Source organism: Balearica regulorum, chromosome 2, assembly GCF_011004875.1.
Source record: "Balearica regulorum gibbericeps isolate bBalReg1 chromosome 2, bBalReg1.pri, whole genome shotgun sequence".
NCBI classification, from domain to species: Eukaryota; Metazoa; Chordata; class Aves; order Gruiformes; family Gruidae; genus Balearica; species Balearica regulorum.
Window position 1 is genome coordinate 84700239 of NC_046185.1, and position 22069 is coordinate 84722307.

At 37.6% G+C, this 22069-nt stretch overlaps 1 protein-coding gene across 3 annotated transcripts in view; it reads right to left on the reverse strand.

Moving 5' to 3' along the window:
• Positions 1-22069, reverse strand: part of CDH18 (cadherin 18) — a 281427-nt gene that overhangs the window by 39952 nt on the left and 219406 nt on the right. For all 3 annotated transcript variants that reach the window (XM_075744847.1, XM_075744848.1, XM_075744846.1), the window contains exons 7-8: positions 20185-20372; positions 13404-13657 (exon numbers count right to left, since the gene is read on the reverse strand). In XM_075744847.1, coding sequence (XP_075600962.1) covers positions 13404-13657; positions 20185-20372 — 442 coding nt within the window. The remainder of the gene's footprint in view (positions 1-13403; positions 13658-20184; positions 20373-22069) is intronic.

Genomic DNA, 22069 nt, shown 5'->3' on the forward strand with positions numbered 1-22069 from the left:
AAAGCTGCCATGTTGGCCACAGAGTTATGTTGAGATTTGAACTTTGTGCAGAAGATACATGCTTCAGGTGGAGAAATCCCCCCATGCCTTATACCTTATGCTTGGTAGTGTAGGAAGCCTGAGCTATGACAAATAGTTGGAACATCTCAACTATGCAACTATTAAGGCAGAAATAATGACCGTTTAGTTGTCTTGGGCAGGATGGACAGTGCACATATACATAAACATCTTTCACATGATGAACTGGAATGCTGGCAGAGGAAGCACAGGAAGCATAATTGTCACTCATTGTCACTCATTGTCACTCATTGCAATCATAAAACTCAGTTCCTTCCTAATACTACAGCCTTGTTTTTCTTGACTCTAGGGGTCTCCTGATAATAACAAGAATTATTTGCTTAAAAAAAAAAAAAACACAAAACTTAATTGACCTGTTCTTATGGAATATGTACTGCAAATCAAAAACAATTTAAAATATGAGTCTTGTCCCTGCAAACATTTATTAGTGTGGACATGGTTTACTTATTATTAACATCAGGTACAGTGACTAATCAGTGAGTCAGTATTGTGCTGACCACAGAACCATAAAAATAGAGCTATTTAGTATTTGTAGAGAGTAGCTTAAAAATAGACAGGATTTCAAACTGGGCTTACATGAGAAAAAACCTTAAAGCAGTATGAATACTCAGCTGCTTTTGTGTGAGTGTGACTTATAACAAATCATTACCTCTCCCTCTGAGTAAAGTACAGAATTAAAAATGACAAATATCTGTGCCAAATATGAAGCTTGTGTAGAAAAACTGGAATTTGATTCTGCTATGAATTGTGACTACCTAACACTTCATTTTCAGACATATAGTAAAAGATGGTCTTTATTTTTTTTTAAATATGAACACCTTTTTCTAAATCAGTTATTTAAATGTATTCTATAGAAGCTCAAAGCTCTCAGTTTAAAGAACTCAGCACTGGATAAATAATTTCAACTGTATTTTCTGTGTCATTAATGGAAATAAAGTGATCCTGAGGTAACTTATTGTACTAACACTTTTACTTCCAGTGATACTAGAATAATGAAAAATGTTTCTAATTTATGTACAGGAGCACTTCCCCTTCATGTTCTAACTTTTCATTCAGTTACATATTGAAACATTCACAGCTTGACAGAATTTTTCTTGAACATGAATAAATGAGTGGTCCTTTCTTACACTTTCTCATTATTATAATGTTGAGTTCTCCTCCATTACTCCAGATTCTTCCTTAAAATTGCTTTGTGTATCATATCTAAAGCAGCCATTTGCACTACTCTGATTCCCAACCTTCATGAATGTCTCAGTAAAACAAGTTACAGAAGATATTCCCACACGGTAGAAGAACTAGGAATGCTAGTCTAAAACACTGCTCCCAAGTGCTCTAAAAGTATTTTGTACAAGAAATTCCCTTGGTAGAACCACTCATTTTTCTCACATGTAAGAGGACATTTCGAACTAGTTTCATTCTATTTAAAAACTGCTTAACATTTTAGGCCTTTATAAATATGAGCCACTGATTTATCTACACGTTGAGAATAGAGACCAGGTATATCCGTAAATATAGCGTACTCCAGAGCCAGCAACTTCTTAGGCTTCTGAATTTATTTCATCTAGTAAAAAAATTGCTTTCAGCTAGATAACAGTGGCAACAAAGATAGTCATACCCTTCCCCTCCTACCCTTCCCTCCACCTCTACTGAGCTGCTTTCCAATGCTTTTTCTAGACCACGAAAAGCTATAGTGTAAGTTTTGAATTTCAAAGACTTACTTCAAAAGTGAATTTTCACCTTAATTCAGTTGATTGTTTCTTCTTACTTAGCATGCACTCATTTAAAAATGAATGTATAATATTCATTGCAGATATTTGTTTACAGACATTTACTTATGACAATGTGTGAATTAGCATACTTTTAACCATTAAATCAGCTCATCTGAGTTGCATGGCACATGTTAATAAAGAGACTTAATAAAAAAGACATGCCTAGATAAACAGCTCTCCATAAACTGTTTACATCCAAACCAGCAACAGAAACCAATCTTAAAGAAACTACATTTAAAAGGATCATGAATATAGAAAACCTATTAGTCACACTATCTGAAGAGAATCTGAAGGAAATTAAATACCAAAACTCAGTCCTGCTAGCATTAGGAAATGTAATATGTGCCACCTTTGTATTAGGCAGAGTCACTCAACAGAAGGGCATTCCCAGCTTCCATCCATGTCCTTATTCCTGCTTCTGACTAAAGCAAACCCCTGGCGCCTGTGACTTATTCCTCGCTTCCTGTCTTTTAGTGGAGCAGTGGTTCAATGGTGACAGATATTCCCACCATTTTTATGGAAAACTAAAAGCATTTGCGTGAATTTGGAAATAAAGAGAAAGATATATGCAAGATGGGCCTTAGGCAGAAGGGCACTCTAGACATATAGATCACTTTGCAGTATTAAAGTAGTCAGGCTCTAATAATACAGAGACTGCTTAAAAATGGAGAAAATATTAAAAGATACTAAAGGAGTTTAGAAACATTAATGATTTCCAAATCTTTTAAGAGGGCTTGTGAAGCTAAAACCCATAAGCATTTTCAGAATCTCTCTCCCTAAATTATTCAGTCTTAAGATAATATTAACATCAGTTTGTCTCTTGACAGACTAATGGCATACCCTGCTACTATTCCAGTATGTCTCTCTCCAGTTATTGTGTTTTAAGGAACAGCCTAGAGTTTGAGTTTTTATATAGTTTTGAGTTTTAAACTTGTCTCTTTTTTGGTCTTTAATCAAGTCTTTAGCTTATCCTTTCATTATGCTGTTTTTATTACCCTATTTACCAACTGCAAACAAGAACTCTGTTACAAATTTCCACACTTGATGATCTTAAAGGTCTTTTCCAACCAAAACAATTCTATGATTCTATTATTGCTAATGAACTTCCAAAGCCACATTTCAGCCAGGTGTGGATTCACAGGTCACAGTACTTCCTTGGGCTTTTGTATTGAGACATGGGTAAATAGCCAGTTCTCTAATAACAAGTGAAACTGGTTACAAAGAAGCACTTAAAAAAGGTCATGGGAAGAGGATAGATTCTCTGTCAAACCAATTAGTCACACCATCTAAAGACATCAATTAGAAATCAAATGTCATTATAAGGAAAGCTGTTTAGTTAAAAATTTAAGCAAAGAAACTTTCTCAGAAAGAGATGCTCAGACTCAAAATATATAGAGGTTTTTTTTTTCTTTTAAAAATAACTTAAAAAAAGAAGTGTAAGCAACAACTGTACAGGGTGAGGGAGGGACATATACCAGGACAAGCAGCGGGAGAACTGACCAGCTGCAACCCTCTGTGTTTGACCAGCTGGAGAGCAACAAGAAATGGCCCATGGTGGGACATAACTCTAGTGCATGCCTTTTATTGTCTCTCTGCCTTCTGACAGCAGCGCTCCTCGTGTGCCTGGGAACCAGCAGCATCCCCTTGAAGCCAAATGAGGCGGTGGGGAGATGTTCCGTTGCCATGACTGTTTTGCACTACACTACCTCCCTTCCAGGGCCAATCTATTTCCCCCTAGTTCAAACAAACTTCTCCAGGAGAGAAAAGCAATTGTGAAGTGTGAGTCAGAAGTCAGCTGCCAATAAAGCAGGTAACCATTTTTCTCCCTGCGGTGTGTCTGGTAGATTAAGGAGACATTAGATGTTCTAGGGCTCCTCAGCAAAAGACTACTAGTGAGAACTACAGCCTTTATTTGTGCTTTCCAGTTGTGAAAATGAAATACATTTCAAGAGAGCCTGGAGAAGATAATCTTTCTGTTTACCATTCCTTTGCTTCTTTTTCAGATGGGCATAGCATAACTTTGAGAAAAATACCGCTCCTCTCAGAGCATTTGCTGGAACTCGGTTTTATATGCTGTTCCCACTGAGTTAGCTCTGGCACTGGCTGCCAGCTGACATCCATCAGCTAATCAGAAGTACCTTGTTGTCTCCCATATGGGACTCCTGGCTCACCTCTCATACTGAAATCTCAGCTCAGCAGAAGTGGCAGCCTTCCTTCTTCTTGTCCTGGAGATGTGACGTGGTGGATCCCAGGAGGCACAGTGGAGTTGCAAGCAGTGAACCGCTGGCTCCCAGCGAAACCTCTGAGAGGCAGCCACTACTCGTTTGCATTTCACGCAGAAGCTGGCTTCCTGCTCCTGTTCTCATTCCCATCCCCTACGCATTGCTAGCACACTGCTCACCTTGGACACTGGAAAATGGGATTGCTGTTCGTTTGAAGGAAATGAGCCATTTCTGTACACCCATCTTTTCTAGCTGACAATCTCTGTCTGCATATGTTAACCACTGATCATCTTTTCTAGCTAATTCTGCCAGTAAATGTAGGCTAAGAACAGCCCACACCCTTAGAGGCATAATTCAGAAGTCAAAACAAGATAAAGGTTTGTCTTCTTTTCCTGACTTTATGAATTTCTTCAGAGGATTACAACTGTCCAAATGCATTTTAAGTAGATGTGTTGATGGCAGAACTGTTATATCGAAGTTGCTTTTTATTCAGAGAGATTAACATTCAAATTCCAATGCTGCTAAGAAATAAAGCACAGTGTTACCTAAGAATCACTTTTTGTTCATAAAAGGTTTACCAGTGTAAAAATTGTATTCTACTTACATATTATTTTTTCTCCTCATACTAAAGACTAAACCAAATAAAACCAAGATTGATAGATGTATGCCTATTTATTGGAGTCAAATGGCCCTATCGCAAGACTACACTAACAGAGATGTTAAGATTTGAAGGCTGACTCCTAAAACCATAAAAGAATTTTAGATACTGGAGGCCTTCTGAAGTCAGTGGAAATTATGGAAACATACAGATGATGTCCTGGCATGAAAAATCAGGCTCTCAGAGTCACCATACAAAGATGATCTGGCAGTGTTTTCTCTCACAGCTCTAAGTGAGGGATGGAGGTGGTTCTGGTTGCTGTGAGATTTTGACCACCATCCTGAGCTGGATGCTTCCTAGTCAGAACATCTGTCAGAACAGCTTATGAGTTCCTGCACAGAGATGTATTGGGTTTGTGTGGCAAGGTTTTGGTTGCGGGGGGGCTACAGGAGTGGCTTCTATGAGAAGATGCTAGAAGCTTCCCCCGTGTCTGATAGAGCCCATGCCAGCCGGCTCCAAGATGGACTCACCGCTGGCCAAGGCTGAGCCCATCAGCGACACTGGTAGTGCCTCTGGGATAACAGAGTTAGGAAGGGGAGAAAAAAAAACCCCTATTTTGGAACAGCAGCTGGGAGAGAGGAGTGAGAAGATGTGAGAGGAACAACTCTGCAGACACCAAGGTCAGTGAAGAAGGAGGGGGAGGAGCCGGAGCAGAGATTTCCCTGCAGCAGCCCCTGAAGAAGACTATGGTCAGGCAGGCTGTCCCCCTGCAGCCCATGGAGAAGACCATGGTGGAGCACATATCCACTTGCAGCCCATGGAGTGGGTGCACCTGAAGGACGCTGTGACCCCGTGGGAAGCCCACGCTGGAGCAGGCTCCTGGCAGGACCTGTGGCCTCATGGAGAGAGGAGCCCACGCCAGAGCAGGTTTGCTGACAGGACTTGTGACCCCGTGGGGGACCCACGCTGGAGCAGTCTGTTCCTGAAGGACTGCACCTCATGGAAGGGACCCACACTGGAGCAGTTAGTGAAGAACTTCAGCCCAGGGGAAGGCCTCGCATTGGAGTAGTTGGTGGAGGACTGTGTCCTGCTGGAGCAGGGGAAGCATGTGAGGAGGACAGAGCTGCAGACATAATGTGTGATGAACTGACCGCATCCTCCATTACCCATACCAGCGTGCCACTTGCGGGGAGGAGGTAGAGAAAATCAGGAGTAAAGTTGAGTCCAGGAAGAAGGAAGTAGTGGGGGGAAAGTGTTTGAAATTTTATTTCTCATTATCCTACCCTGATTTTGATTGGTAATAAAATTAAACTAATTTCACCAAGTCAAGTCTGTTTTGCCTGGGATGGTAATTGATGGTCCCTATCTTGACCCACGAGCCTTTCGTTATATTTTCTCTCCCCTGTCCAGCTGAGGAGGGCAGTGACAGAAAAGTTTTGGTGGGCACCTGGTGTCCAGCCAAGGTCAACCCACCGCAGGAGAGATGAACATTTTTGTTAGTGGGAAGTCTGGGACACACAGCTTGACAAGAATCAAAAATAATTTCAGGTCTCATTGAAAAAATCAGCAACAGATCTCACACCTCAACACTATAAAGAAATGCTTTAAAATGGTTCCTCCCTGTGAAGACAGAGAATCGGAGAAAAAATTGGAGCAAAATTCCCCCTCTGTCTCCAGCTGTTCAAAATAGGGTGTTCTTTTTCTGTTTTGATATGCTGGCAATCTTAGAGAGGTACAATACTGAAGGAATACAGAGAGCAAACAAATGAAAGAGGTCAAACGGAGGAGGAGGACTCAGCTCCTCTCTGCTAACTAGCTGTGAGCCACTCACATAGCCTGGGAAGATATTAGTGTGTCTCTGTAGGTGTTGATCACAGGGTTATGGCAGTGTCATGCTTGGAGGGTCTGAGCAGAGTGGAGGACAGATGTCTGCCTTTGCCTACACAAGTGCAGGGCTGGCAGGATCCGGGGGAGATGTTTCCCCATCAGGCATGTGAGGGAGGGACAGTCACTCTACGCGATGGCACTGATTTCAGCAGGCTGCCCTGAGTACAGATCAAAAAGCATCCTGTGCACAGCATAGTGGAAAGCAAACTGGCCTTATTTCGCTTATATGGCATTCAAACAGCAAGTAAGACAAATGAACACAAGTAGGTGAAGAGGCTTGTATATTTTCCAGCAGGGGATCGATCTTATCCCCCCTCCCTACTGACAGTAGGGGGTAGCCGTGTAGAAACTGATACTGATCTCAGAGGACAGGAAGAAAAAAAAATATTCAGAAATAGAATTTTCATTTTCAACCACCCCCTCGATACCCTTGCACAGCTTCTTCCTGTACTTCACTTAATATGCTGATACTGTATGACCAAAATTTGGATGACTGAGTTTCAATCAAAAGATCAGGTTTTATTCTACCTCTAGTAAATATAAACTTTACATCACAAAAATAGACTATAACCAGAATCCTCCACAACACTTTTTGTCTTTAAGGTTCTCAGAAATAATAATAAGAATACATGAAACTCCATGAGTATGTTCTTTCATCTACATATGAGCATTCCTCTTAAAATACCATTTACTGAAAATTAACATGACTTTCTAAAGGCTGATGCCAGAAAGTATTGAATTTATGTCTATATTTTACTACCAATGTAGCAAAAGTTAAAATAAGTTTCTCTGCCTGATGCAGGAATTGAAGAACAATTTCCTACAAAACATTAATTGTTATAATCCTATGTATTTGTAATTAATTAATTTTTCAGTATTCTATCTGAAAGAAAGGAAGAGAAGGCTGTTAATTTAAATCAAACAAGGGTAAGGCAACCTTGAGTTAACTATAGCTTCTAGATACCAGATATGGTATTGGAAAGCGCATTTTTGTACTCATTAGTATATACATGTATCATAACTATTATGATACATCATCCCTTATAAGGCAATACCATAAGAACATTAGAAAAATGAGAAGCCAGAATCATGGCTGAGACTGTACTTGTATTCTTTACTAACTTAGCATAAAATGAACAGTCTGATATTCACAAAAACAAAACAAAACAAACAAAAAAACAACCTCTTTCTGACCTTCCTTGGCTATTTTTGTTTCCTACTTCATTTTCATTGTTTTGTTCTTGGATGGCTGGTTCTGCCTTTCCTGGAAGTAAACCAATTATTTTCTATAAAAGACAACCATGTGCACCTTTATGTTTCATATTTATTTCTTCTGTGTTTTACTACTTTTTTAGCAGTATTGTCAAGAGCACAGTGAATAAAGAAGTTCATTTTCTAGTGACATCAGGAAGGCACTAAGACTACTTCAGTTTCCTGTAGCTAATCAATTTCAATCCTAGAGAAAAAAATTCATCATAGTGAGGTAGATAACAGCTTGGTTAGGGTCCAGCACAAAAATTATTTGAATTACAGTGTATTAATATAAGAAAACCTAATCAACCTTCCAAGGATCCAACAAAATATAAGGTTATTTTTAACCAAACCATGATAGACATCATTCTGAAAAGGGAAGGTGCTTATATTTCTTATCTTTTGACACTACAATCACATGCAGACTGCTGATTAGTACCCGTACCCCATTTGCAAGGAGTCTTCTGTTAAATAGCTGCGAAGAGACCATTCCTGCCTAGAAATGCAAACAACCTAAGCCAAACATAATAAGTGGGAGTAACAAATGACCAGAGGGGACAGGGGCCCTGCCATTAGTGCTCAAAACAGCGATTTGCCTCCTGTACCACTGCATGGCAAAGATTGCACAGCAGCAGCAAAAGGAGTGAGATGACGTTATAATATTTTATACTAGCATGATTTATTTCTCAAAAACTACTCTTACCAGGGTGCAGTGTTAATAAAGACTTTCAGTTCATCATAGGACAGCGTCAAGCTGGGATCAAGCTAGTGTGAGGTTTGCTCTTTTCTGAATCACTGACTTGGAGGAGGGTTGGGGAACAGCAGCAACATATTTTTATGAAAACCACTCCACTGAAAACAGACCAGATGCAGTCAGAAAGCTCCAAGGATCATCAGGAGTATGGGTTGTGGCTAGATGGACACACCACCCAAGAACCACCTACAGGAGGATGGCAGGGTTTCAACAGGCACCACCGCAGCCCTGAGGCAGTACTAGCAGCCTAGGGCTGCTCCCAATGCACATATGCAACTTGCCAGTTAAAAGATATTTTCACACCTAATCTCCAAGGAAGTCTTCTGTGTACAGGTTCAGGATGAAAAAAGATAATCTCTAAGTAAGTATGGAGAGATTTAAAATAAATAATATACTAAAATAAAATTATAATTAGAGCATTTAATAGTCATGCTTTCTTTCGTATTGTATGGGAAACTTTCAAGACCCACTTGTGCACCAGATATTGTAAGACATAACTTAACCCTGTTTCTTTTCAAGCAACAAAAGATTTTGGTATGGAAGTAGACTACTTTACACAGTGCAATGAAAGGGGTTTAGTTTCTCATAAGTGTTCCAACAAGGCAGTAATCCCCGTGAATGAATTACAATTTAGGATGTTTTCTGTTGATTTAGAACACATTTTTTTATGTAAACAGCTGTTTTTCAAACCACTCAAAAAAATCTTTATCTTTAAAATTAATACATGATGGGAGTTTTAATATCTTTCTTTTTTATGTTCTCTATCATTATGTTTGCTTTTCATATTTCAATAGAATAATAATCTTTTATTTCAAAACATAGCATTTTTAAAAGTTTCCCTGAAAATGCATTTCTATTTGAAGAAAAAAAAATCAACTTAGAAAGAAAAATCCTTTAAAACAGCACAAATTGCCAACCAGATAATGTCTGAATAAAAGAAACCTCTAATAGCTACATTTGTTATTGCAGACATTCTTTTGCTTGGGTTGAAAAAGTAAAACAGTAGTAAAATTACTAGCTCCAAGTCAGTGCCCTCTGAAGACTGCTCAGTTCAGGAACAAGCTGAAATCACCGTGATGAAATCACAGTGAGGAAATAAGGAGAAAAAAACCCCTTCAGCTCCCTCTGTAATTATAATGATAGAGGTTGTTATTTATTTGGGGGTTTGAGCTCAAATAGTTTGTTTTAAAAATTATTTCCTTTCAGCATTGTTAATTACTGTAACTACTCCTCCTCTAACTATTATTCTGGTTATAAGAATCATTCCTGCCACCAAAATAAAGTGTTACTTAATTGGGCAGTGAACAAATCACAGCACTATCTGTTTTAGCTGCTGGACAACAAAGAAGTGATATGGTTGCAACTGTGTGTGTCTAATGCTTTATCGATCTCACACACAGCAATGAGCATCCTCATAAAGTGGAAAGGATGCACAAGGAAAAACTGTTAAGCAAATCACTGCTCTGTAGCTTGTCCTGTAGACTCACAGCATTTGGAGATGTACCTGAGGAACCGTTACTCCATTACTCCATTGCTCCACACAGATCAGCTGTGCAAGTCCTATCTGTAGCTATCTTCCCTGCAGACTGTATGATCTGTGCTTTCTAAGCATTGCATTGAATCTCCCTGGTTTCATTTTTATAATAAAAATGGAAATATTTTTATTTTGAATGAACTTGGAATTGTGTGGAAACGAAGGAGAGACATGATCTCGTTACCATCAGACTATCTTTTAAACTTATCAGGGTTCATTTCAGACGAACAGTGGAGGCGTTTCTTGCAAACCAGCACAGAAGGGCGTAAGTGCACTCTGTGCACATTTCTGAGAAAAACAGCCTCCTCCAAGCCGCTCCCTCGCTGGCCGCTGTGAGGTGGGCCAGGACCCTGCCTCCGCTGGAGCTGCAGCTCAGCCCGGCCAGCCTGAGCCGCTCCTCAGGCCGTGCGCCACTTCCAACCCATAGTTTCCCAAGCCGTGGCCAAATCTTGAACCAACACAAAGCCCTTCTGCACCGTGTCAGCGTTTGTGCGCGAAGTGAGGGGAGGGAAGGGGGGTTAAAGTTGCCCGTTCCCAGAGCAGCCATTTTCCTCCTGCAGGAGGAGGCTCCAGGAGAATCTGAGGGCACAACAACCCAGCCCGGTGCCTCTTCAGAGTGCCATGCACCAATGTGCTAGTCCAGGCCTTAGAGGACCAGCGTCTTATTGCACCCTTCCAGTACGTAAAAGGGGCCTACAGGAAAGCTGGAGAGGGGCTGTTTACAAGGGCAAGTAATGACAGGACAAGGGGTGATGGCTTTAAACTAAAAGAGGGTAGATTTAGATTAGATAAAAGGAAAAAATTCTTCGCTTGTGAGGGTGGTGAGGCACTGGAACAGGTTGCCCAGAGAGGTTGTGGAGGCCGCCTCCCTGGAAGTGTTCAAGGCCAGGCTGGATGGGGCTTTGGGCAACGTGGTCTAGTGGAGGGTGTCCCTGCCCATGGCAGGGGGGTTGGAACTAGATGATCTTTGAGGTCCCTTCCAACCCAAGCCATTGCTTCTATGATTCTGTGCTTCTATGATCTTCATAAAGAGCCCATAAAGAGACAGTCACTGCTAGTTCCACCGAGATGAAACTCAGCTAGAGACTGACCAGGTCAGAATATAATGATACGTCAAGGATATACGAGCTGCTACTGCTTGCTGACCCCCTGCAACACACAAGTGAGGGCTGGCTCTTTTCAGAGCTTCAAGATTCGGTATGTTTTGCTAGCACTTTATTTTCTTCCCCACTGAAACAGAGACAGATGGAAGGAACAATGCATAAATAAATGTCAATGGGGGAAAAAATAGGATAGACAAAGGTAAGAACAATTTTTCTCCTCGATTATTTGAATAATAAGGCTATTTAATATTCTGGCCTCAATCACTAGTTATAAATTCCTATTTGGAAAAAAAAAAAGCCCAATTAAAAAAAATATTTAGAAATATTTTTCCTTCCAATCCCTCTATCTGCAAATTATTGCCCATTTCACCCAGAAAATCTATTTCTGGCCTTCCCAGACTTTGTACAAACTGCTGCTGCTTCCCTTTTACCACAGTTGTCTTACCCCTTTCCAGACAAAACTCTTAGGGGCCACAGACGATTAAATCATGGAGGAACTAGTTAAATCTGCACTTGCCCTTCCTACTCCCAAACTACCATGGTGGCTAATCTGTCTGACTGTGTTAGCTGCTGTTTCAGAATTATAGTATTAAAGCTACAGGCACTTGGCAGTTATTTTTAGTGAAATTTTCTTATTTATGTTATGATTTAGACACAAATACCATAATGGCAATTTTTCAAAGGCAATAACTTGCCACTAAGAAATTGTATATATTGATTGTCTGACACTAAACATTTTGAATGTTAGACTATTAGCACAAGAGAACCATAAAAACGTGATGCTTTCATTGTTCTGCAAAAATTGTTTCATCTTACCATGACTATTACACATACCCAGCAGATTTCAACTCAGTCATGAGACTAAAAATGCCCAATTAGCTTAAGAAAAACTGTTTTCCAAGTATATACTCATATGATTTCCACAAAGCCTATACCATTATGTCACAAAAAGGAATAACATCAAGTATGTTTTTGCAAAGAATTTTTTTTCTGAAACATTTTAAATCCACTACTACTGTTGAGACAAACTTTCATATATTGTTCCACAAAATTCTCAAACTGCATGTCAGTTTAAAGTAACTCAACCCACAAATGAAGCCATTAAAAAATGTCATTGGATCCTAATACAGCTGAAAACACGTAACTGAAAGCTTTAAACCAGCAATGAATTCAAACCCCAGTTCCAGAGTGTTCAAGGTTAAATCCAAAAGCTCTTAAACGTTGAAGAAGTCAAATTAACATCTATATGTATATTTTTGGCATCACTGCTTTTTCAAGCTTGCTGTGGGGGTATTTCCAGCTGGATATCAGTTTCTTAGTTCACACCATGACCTATTTCCAAACCAGTTCTGTTATTATAAAAAGTATTCTGGCCAGAGCAGCAACACAGAAATCTTCCTTCATTTTTTTTCTCTTTTTAATGAGAACATTTTCTTTAAGAATGAATTTCATTAAAAAGACTACAAAAATCTTTCCTTCCTGGTATGTTACATATTCACTTGGCTTTCAAATGATATATCTGATGCTGCAAGTGTTTGCTTCTCAGCAGTTTGCCTTAGACCTTGCAATTGGAGATGGCACGACATATCCCTGGCAACATCAGTGGGGTGCATTATTACACCCATACTATTCTTTCGATACTCCACTAACACTAAAGGATATTACAAAGTAATGGCATCCTCCTCAAACACAATTTTGCAAAAATTATACTGCTTGTCTGTGAGGAAAGGCATACCTAAACCAGTTCCTGTCTTGCACAAGCACCTGGGACAACTACAGTGTGGCAAGTGTGCAGAGGGCCAGCACAATACCAGTATGGCAGGGGAAAACCAGCATTATGATCCTGAGCAGATTTACAACTAGTGGCAGGGTACTGCTTGGCAGCAGGCCAATGAAGTGCACCATTTTATATGATGTGGTAACATATACTGGCCTTGTGCAGTGCACCGTCTGGAGAGATGCTGTTACAGGAACTAGTGCACACAGACCTTTGCTCAGACCGATGGCTAGATGGCAATTTTAATGCAAACCAACAAAAGGTTGAAGATTATGTTATTAAATCTAAACCTTACAGACTGATCATGACACTGTTCTGATCTATGTTTCCCTTTATGTTCTAAAATAAAAGACATAGCTTCATACATTCCAGGTCACATTAACCCTTTAGCCAGTGGAATTCAATGTCATATAATTTGGACTTATGATACCTCACTAAACTGTTGGCAGTGTCAGGATCTTGTGCTGTTACTGCGCCAACAGCAGTCCCGATCTTCGCATTTTCATAAACTTCCATGACATAGGAAGGCATAGTGAAGAGCGGAGGTTCATCCACATCGCCAACGATGATCTTCAACATTGTTACATCTTTGAATGGTCCCAAGTGCGAAAAGCGGAAATCAAGGTGAGTATTTGCTCCTTCTATATTAAGTGTATATGATTTCTTTTTTTCATAGTTGAGTGGCTGTTGGCAGAAAAAAAGATTTATCAATGCCATTCTGTGCTTTGGCTTAGCCTGCTAGCAAGCTAACTACATCTTTTTCGTTTAACTTAAACCACACTTCCTCATGTTACTGGAAAGGGACAATATTCTGTGATTGTCTGGCAGCCACTGCCATACCTTGTAAGTAGAAGGATATACATGAAGCAGGATGGATTCAGGTTTTCTCTACAACATAATTGGGGTTAAGGTACCAGTCTTGGAAAAACTCAGGGTTTAGAATGAGCCTCAGATTCTTCTTCTGTGATAATGCAAAGTCTCTGGATTTTACCACCTTTCGAATTTTATTGGTCAATGCTAAATATTGAAAAGGATAGAGATTGATGTATCCCAAATTAAATTAACTTCATATCTTTAATTAACAATTTTAATAGACTGTGATAGGGATACTGAAATTCTTTTGGGCATCTCTTCTCTTAAATCCTCAACTGAAAAAAAGCAGTTGCAGGAAAACAGTTATCATAAGAGACAGGAACTTAAATGTATAAGAATAGCATAAACATGTGCTTGTATGCTTTTCTAATCAGAAAGGTTGCATCCCTATATTCTAGATCATTTTCTTTTCAATTCTTCACCAGCAACAATGAGAGAGATAACTCTTCAGCCTATCTTACCATATACTGCTGCGCTGCACATGGATTATGCCACCATAAATGGGAAGAAAGTCTGGGGTTATGCCTTTTACAGGGCCTAATGTTCCAGTAAAACCCAGCCCCCCTGTACCATCCACCAGAAGCGCCCTGCCACTTTAGCATTGCTCTGTTATTTAAATCAATAGATTCCTACTAGGAATCTTTCCTCTCCACTAGTAAGGAAGAAGCTGGGGGTCTGACTCATATATCACCCATCATGGATAGTTTCTTTCTTAGGAGTCACATTGCTTGCTTGTTATTTACACGTGAAAATTTCATCTTCCTAGTTCAGCTAGTTTTCAGATTATTGTGAAGTAATTTTAGTGACCTGATATATTTATTTTAACCCTACATTAGCATGCCATTACACTGCCTTATGCAAGATATAAGATAAACATAACACACCCAACTCTCAACTCTTCCAGTGTCAGACTGTTATGTAGTAGAGGGGACTAAAAGGATATTTAACTTAAAAGTACACAAGTAATGAAGTTCTGTTAGCAGAGATATAATTAAGCAATGTTTTTACTGGAAGCCATGTTTACAGGACCACAACTATTTTGAGTTGGTTTCTTCAGTCTCACTAAAGGAACGGACTACTTTTCATAAAGACCCCATCAAGAATTCCATGTGAGAAGTTATTTTTTCTATATATTGTCTGTTAGTTCTAATTATTGAAAAAGCTTTAAGAAATACCAGTTCAGTCCCAGGCAGTCATAGGACAGATTGCAAGTTTCAGGTTGCTATTTTTTTAAATGTGCTTCTATGTTGAGCAAAAGCACTCGTTCTTGATAATACACACCTCAGTACTTACTGGGTTACAAACTTCTAGCTTCAGCCAATTTATAAAGAAGGACAGGTAGGTTAATATTTATTATCATACTGAGCAAAGCAGGTAGTTTGTACAGAGAGATATATATATACATACTACCACTAAGTTTCCAACAGTCTCGGAACACAAACATAACACTAAAAGAAGTTGAATAAGCATGATTTTTTTTTTTTTTTTTTTTTTAGAATCAAAATTATCATGACATTATGGCATGGCAGAATTCCACTATGACCAGTATCATTCTGTGTGCATCTGACAGCCTGCCTGAACAGAACTCAGTACAAGTATTCAAGCCTTTGGCCAAGGCTAAACTGATATTTCCTATCACCTCAAAGAGTGGAAAAGTAGTACTTAAGGCAAGAAATATGAGGAACTCAATGTGTGATTTGTCAATGTCAGAGTGTATTTTGTAGATAAAATCTACAGTAAATTTGACTGATGATGTATAGGAAAAATAGTTGGTCAGGATTTATATATGCTATATATTTCTTTGATTTCTCCTCTGTGTGTGGAAGGGCAATTAATTAATTCTCTTAACTCTAAGAGTATGAGACTTTTTTGTATTTTGCTTTCTCTGTCTCCCTTTCCTGAATGTAAAAATAAAAATTTTAAAGGCATGGAAATTTACCATAGCCTGATAAATCTATTACTATTAAAAAAAAAAAAAAAAAAAGGAGATAAGTATACTACTCAATTAAATCAATTCATAGAGAAATATAAGTTTTGTAAATTCTAACTCAGATGTTGTTCATTAATTTATGATATATTTATGTTATGAGCAGGGTAATATTAAATAGTAATTTGCATCACTCTGCAGCATATATGTTCTAAAATTAAACAAGTTTACAATTGTAACTACGATGCCTTTTTGGAAAATTAACTTAAATTTATACTGACAATGACTGGATTAGGTTGTATAGGAAGAGAGATTAATTTCTCCCAGAAAAAAACACAAGGAGTAACACAAAGTCTTGTTTTCTTTCATTTATGTAGTTATTCAATCAGACAACACCAACACTTTTTTTTTTCCTAGAAATACAAGAATAATCCATTCAGATAATCAGAAAAAGCTGACATTTCAAGCATAGCCAAAGCAATGTTTACTTTCATTTTCTTTCTTCTTCCCATAATGTCTCTGAATTAAAGACTCAGATACTGGGACATAAGAGAAAAAAAGCTTCTGCTTCTGCATTGTGATTCACAGAGGTTAAAAAACAACACTATTTTCAACATTAAGCTATTTTAGACAGAAAAGACACACACTGTACTAAGGATTACTATTACCAGGGGTCATAATTAGTATCTTTTTTTTTTCCAATTTTTCTTGTTCTCTCCTGAGGAAAAGTAAGGAAATTTAAAAGAAAAGCAAGCCCTGTGATATTCCACATCTTTGAACAACACACAAGGACAGTTGTTACATCATTTTTCCTTTTATTTTTGATAAAATATTAAAAAACTAAAATCTTTTTCCAATTTGAATTTACAGAACTGTATTTTGCTGGGCTTAAACATTGTGCATGTGTTAAAATTGACATTTTAAGAACAAATCGGGCCCCCATTTATAGCACGTCTAATGCTGTGCTAAGAAATTTGCTCATATACTCATCCATTATTTCACATAATCTGAACTGTTTACCAGTAGGAGGTTTTTATTCGCTCTCCCCCCCCCCGCCTTTTATGATCTATTAATCAACATTCAGCTTCAAATGCCTAAACTAAATTCAGCAAGAGTTTGGGTATAAAAATGATAATGAAAAATAATTTATATTTATAAAGGAAATATTTCAACTATCCCATCAGATTCACAATAGGACTCATTTAAGTCCAAACAGAAAGATGTGGCTCTGTCCTGCCTGACCCTTTGCTCTCTCCAAGAGAAGCAAATACTCAAATAAATGACTTGTAAAGACATTCACTTGTAATGTGTAGATCCTAAGTTTAAATTGTCCCTCATTTTACTCACAGAGAGGCCTTGAATATCAGTCATTAGCTGTAGCTGTAAGATGAGAGGCAGCATTTTCCTGTCTCTCTAGAATTCTAGATAATTTCTAGATTTACTTAAAAGTGTCCCAATGCTGAAGATTATAATCTCTTTCCTGGAAAGACAACCAAACATTTAAATTTTAGATGGACCTAAAAAGAGTTTTTCTTCATGTTTCCCAAATAACAATGTCTTTCCATGACAATTACCCACATATCTTCTGTATGTATTCATTGATTATTATGATTTTCATGCAAAACTGAAAATACTAAATGTAGTTCAAGTGACCAGTCACAGGGCTAACAAGAAAATAGTGCTGTTCATTACACTGCAGTCTGTTTCTTATATCAGACTCCCAAAAGGAACAGCAGAATTTTATGAGAAGTAAATAGCTGTTTCCTGAACATTTCCAGTCTCATTATACAAAATGGAAGAGACACGGGCTGTTCAGACCATTGTTTCTGGGAAGCCTGAATGATACTTGCTGATTTGAAGGTCAGGAAAGTTCTAGCATACTTCTCCAAAAGTCACAAGAAGGGGAGAACATGCTGACCAGTCATTCTCTGAAGGATCCAGAGGGAAATGGCTTTCACTGTGCTATTTTGTTTTGGTTTCCTCTAGTCTCCCCCACAAACAAGGAATTGCATGAGGCAAAGGGGAAATCCTTCATGACAGTTTGCAATCAACCCTTTGTGGAAGGATCTTTGAGACTGAAAGGTGGCTCCACAGGGCTTGTCAATAGGGGAGATAATGAAAGTACCGGACCTTTTGGGTCAGCCCAGAATGAGACTAGAAAAGATTCCTTCCAACACTCACAGACTTTGCATGCCTGTTGAATACCCTAGCATGGAGGCACTGAGAAATTTGATTTTTGCCTCAGAACTGCAAATAAGTGAAGTTCTGAAAGACTTGAGGAGGACTTCTAATATTCAGACACAATAATATCGTTACTCCTGGCTTTTCTGATGTGCCTGCTATACATTCTTCTAGAGAAGTATTAGAGGACAAATCAGTCTATTCTACTGTCACAGAAGGTACTGGGATCTGATATACGAAACAAAACCGATTCTGTTCTTAGAGGAGATTATCTATTTTGGGTAGGCTATAAAACTAATTCAGCTTCAAACCCAGACTAAATTAAAAGTAATTACAGCACACAGTGTATAAAATGCTTACTAAACTGCATACAAGATCTGAGTAAAAACCACAAAAAACAATTAAAAAAATGAGATCACCTTTTTTGTACTGTACAAGGGGATAGTATAACTTCTCTGAGGAAAGAATGGAGGTATTCCACACCAATTTATGTAGCTTTAAGTGCTGAATTTCTGCTCAACTGAAATATAACATTACCTAAGCAAAATGTATCCCTTCTTGTCTTGATAGGAAAATGATTCAAATCACTGTCATCTCTATCTATAAGAACAGGCAACATATGCTTTTGTCAGATTCTAAAACATAGTGAAAATTTCTTTAAAGCTAGTCTGCCAAAACCAGTAAGAAATGTGATTTTACACTTTTTATGTATGGACTCTTTCATTTTGCTGCAAATTCTTCCTTTCTGCTTCATGTTCTCAATATGCATAAATGTTGTATTTAATGAACAATAGTCATAGTGAACTTTTAAAGAGAGAATTATGCTCATTTTGAAGAAGAAATAAGGGATTATGGCATTAGCTACATCAAGGCCACCAGGAAATAAGTTCAGTGGTATAAAAACAACAGAGTTTACTTTTATGTGGCTGAAAGAGGTGGGTATTATGCAACCTTTATAAAAGACACTGAATTAAAGCTTTTAAAGATACTGAGAGAGATAGGAACCCTTTGGAAATCATTAAGAATTTTAAAAATGACATTTCCTTCAGATAGAAAATCTTTTTTAAGATACTAAATAAAAATTACATAATTACATACATCTTCAGATGCAAAACCCCCCATTCTTTATGATAGTTTTTATTTATTCTCTTTTCCCACATTTTCTCTGGTTTTCATTCCTCCTACCATTAATCAGGCCCAGAATATGTATTACTAAATATGAATACAAATTCACTTTTATTTTTTAGGCTGTATCGATATAATTGATGCCTTCAAGATGCAAAAACAACAAATCCATGTGAGAATTGCTAATTGATGTCTGTTAGTCCAAATGAAAACTGAAATAAAGGCATTATTTCCCTTTGTTGGAAAAGTTTTTTTTAAAAATATTACTTAAATATAATAACCCATCTCTCTGGGTTATTATAAAAGTAAATGTAAATCTAGCCATAGAATATTAGCATAAGTTGGCAGATACTTCAGGAAACGTTCACAATGAACTCAGCTCATAGGACTTAATAGGAGATGAAATTATCTAAGGAATTAGATTTGTGCATGGAATTCAGTTAAGAATTAAATTAAATGGCAAGAACACTTTATAATTAATAGTTTAAATAGACTGGGATAAATATAGGAAATTCACATAAATGATAACTGTGTGATGGCTTGACCAGTTACATTTTGAGTCTATAAGCAAGTCGGTGTTTACATTACACAGTGCACAGTACTTGACCACTTAAATGCCAGCTGGCAAGTAAGTCAAAGAATAACAGTCTATGAAAACTGAATTATACATTCATTGTCACAGATAACCTTTCTTTGTCAAGATCTATGCAGTGTGAGGACAACAGTACAACTTTCAGCCAAATTTTACTTCTTTCAAATAAATTTAATGTGCAAAACCATCATTCAGAAAAATTAAAATATCTTAATCAAAAATTCTTAATCAAAAATTCAATAAGTTTTAGTTTATTATTAATATTAGATATGACCATTCAAAAAGCACAGAAAATTTAAACAACTGTTTCTTTCCTTGAATTTCTTTTCTCCTTGCCTTTCCTGCAAAGATTTGAAGTATCTCAGGAAGCAACATGGAGAAGCTTACACTGCTGAAGTTCATGGTTCAATAAATTTACACAGTAAAATATTTTCATTATGGTATCTGCTTATTCAGCATTTATAATTACATTTTAATTACACACACAGGGAATTTTCAAAGTCTATTGCTTACCTTCTTCAGGGAAAGAATTCCTTCCCTTGTTTCTTTGTCAGTAGATATGGAGAACACGCCAGAGCCATCACCATTTATAATTGTGTACTTCATGTCTGCATTTGACCCAGTGTCTGCATCATTTGCTTTGATTTTGCCAACTGCTGATCCAACTTGAGCTGATTCAGGAACATACAGCTGATAATGTTCTGAGGGGAAAAAAAAAAAGCACAATAGCTTGGACATTTTCTAGCCAATCTAAATTAGAGAAACGTTATGTGCTTGATACACTTCAAGCACATAATGGAAATGGAAAAGTATTTCCTACGCAAAATTGACAAATTCATGAAAGAATTTTAAAAGGAACTGTATTTTACTTGAGATGCCTTCATTCCCTATTCAAAATCCAAATTACCTAATGCAGGATTTTGGCTGTAAGTTATTTTTGCTGTTCATCACATAACACAGATATTAACTCTGAAGCTTACTTCACACCAGTACTTTTAAAGGTGTATCTTCTCCATAACCAAAATATAGTTATCTTCACCAACTTACCATCAAATGAGTCGTCAAATGAGTACTTTTGAAGTGGAAAATAATTGTATGTTATATTTAGATTTTTTTTTTAAATTTGATCAGTTTTGCAATACTGCATCAACATTTTTCAACATGGAATCCACACATATGTTTTTCCACGGAAGAATGTAATAAATCCTGTGTTGTAACACAGCAGGAATGCTGAAACCTACCAGCATTGAAAAGGAGAACACACATTCAATAGGTGTCACATACTGACCCCCCCTCCCCAAACAACACCCCATCCAAATCCTTCCCCAACAGTCTGCACAGTTTATATCACAGGCCAACCATCGACACAGAAAAGAGAGCAAAATAACAGCTTCTGTTATTACATATCTTCTGAAATTCTACAAAGTTTCTTCGATATTCCTTTTAGGCATTCTGCAATAGTGAATGCAATAATGCACACTGAGGTGCAGGACAGTGGATCAGAAGATGATACACATCAAAACTAACATGTTGTTACAGTTTGCTGAGTTAAAACCAGCTAGCATGACTGCAGAGGTGCCCTCAGTAAGCATGTAGAAAGAGAAAGGCAAATTTTAAATTGAATTAAACCTGCATTATGGCAGCAAAACGCTACTTGTTGGATGGACTGAAGAAATTATGAAACTACAGAAGTTGCAAATGGGAATGGTTGTTATCACTAAAATACAACTAATTTTAGACAACTGCTAGAAAATAGAAGATTTCATGACAAATTTGTCTAATTACTTGCACAATGGTTCCTAAACCTATTTATAGTCCTGATTTTTTTTTGTAATGCTAGCCCATAACACTAATAAACAAATATTAGTATGTGAAGGATGAATGAGTGCCCTAAACTTTGTTAGTACAAAAGAAAGAGAGGTTTCCTAGGAAAACAAAAAATAAGTTACCATGCGTTAGGGAAATCTCAAGGGAAACAAGAAATGTCCAGCAGAACAAGAAAAAAAGTATAATTTACCATGTAAAAAAGAAAATACCTTCGTATTTTCACTGACGTAACAGGAAAATTGCTAAGTAGTTGACTGAATTAAAACGCATAGTTAATTCTTTGATGTAATTCTTTGATATGCGTATAAAGCCATCTTCACAAATTTCCAAATAAATGCTCTGCAATGCATTCTTTTGCAATGCTTCATGCTTAGAGATGATGTCAACTGACATGTTCATATTGCTGGTTGCTTTATTTCATACATAAAATTATAGTGATGGGATGAGATTCATTTTCAAATTTACTTATTGTTAAAATAAATGTGAAATGTGGTCTTTTGACACTTTTGCTCTGACTAATGCATTCCAAAAAGGAAAATGTTGAGGCCATAAAGAATATGTTATGTAGAGG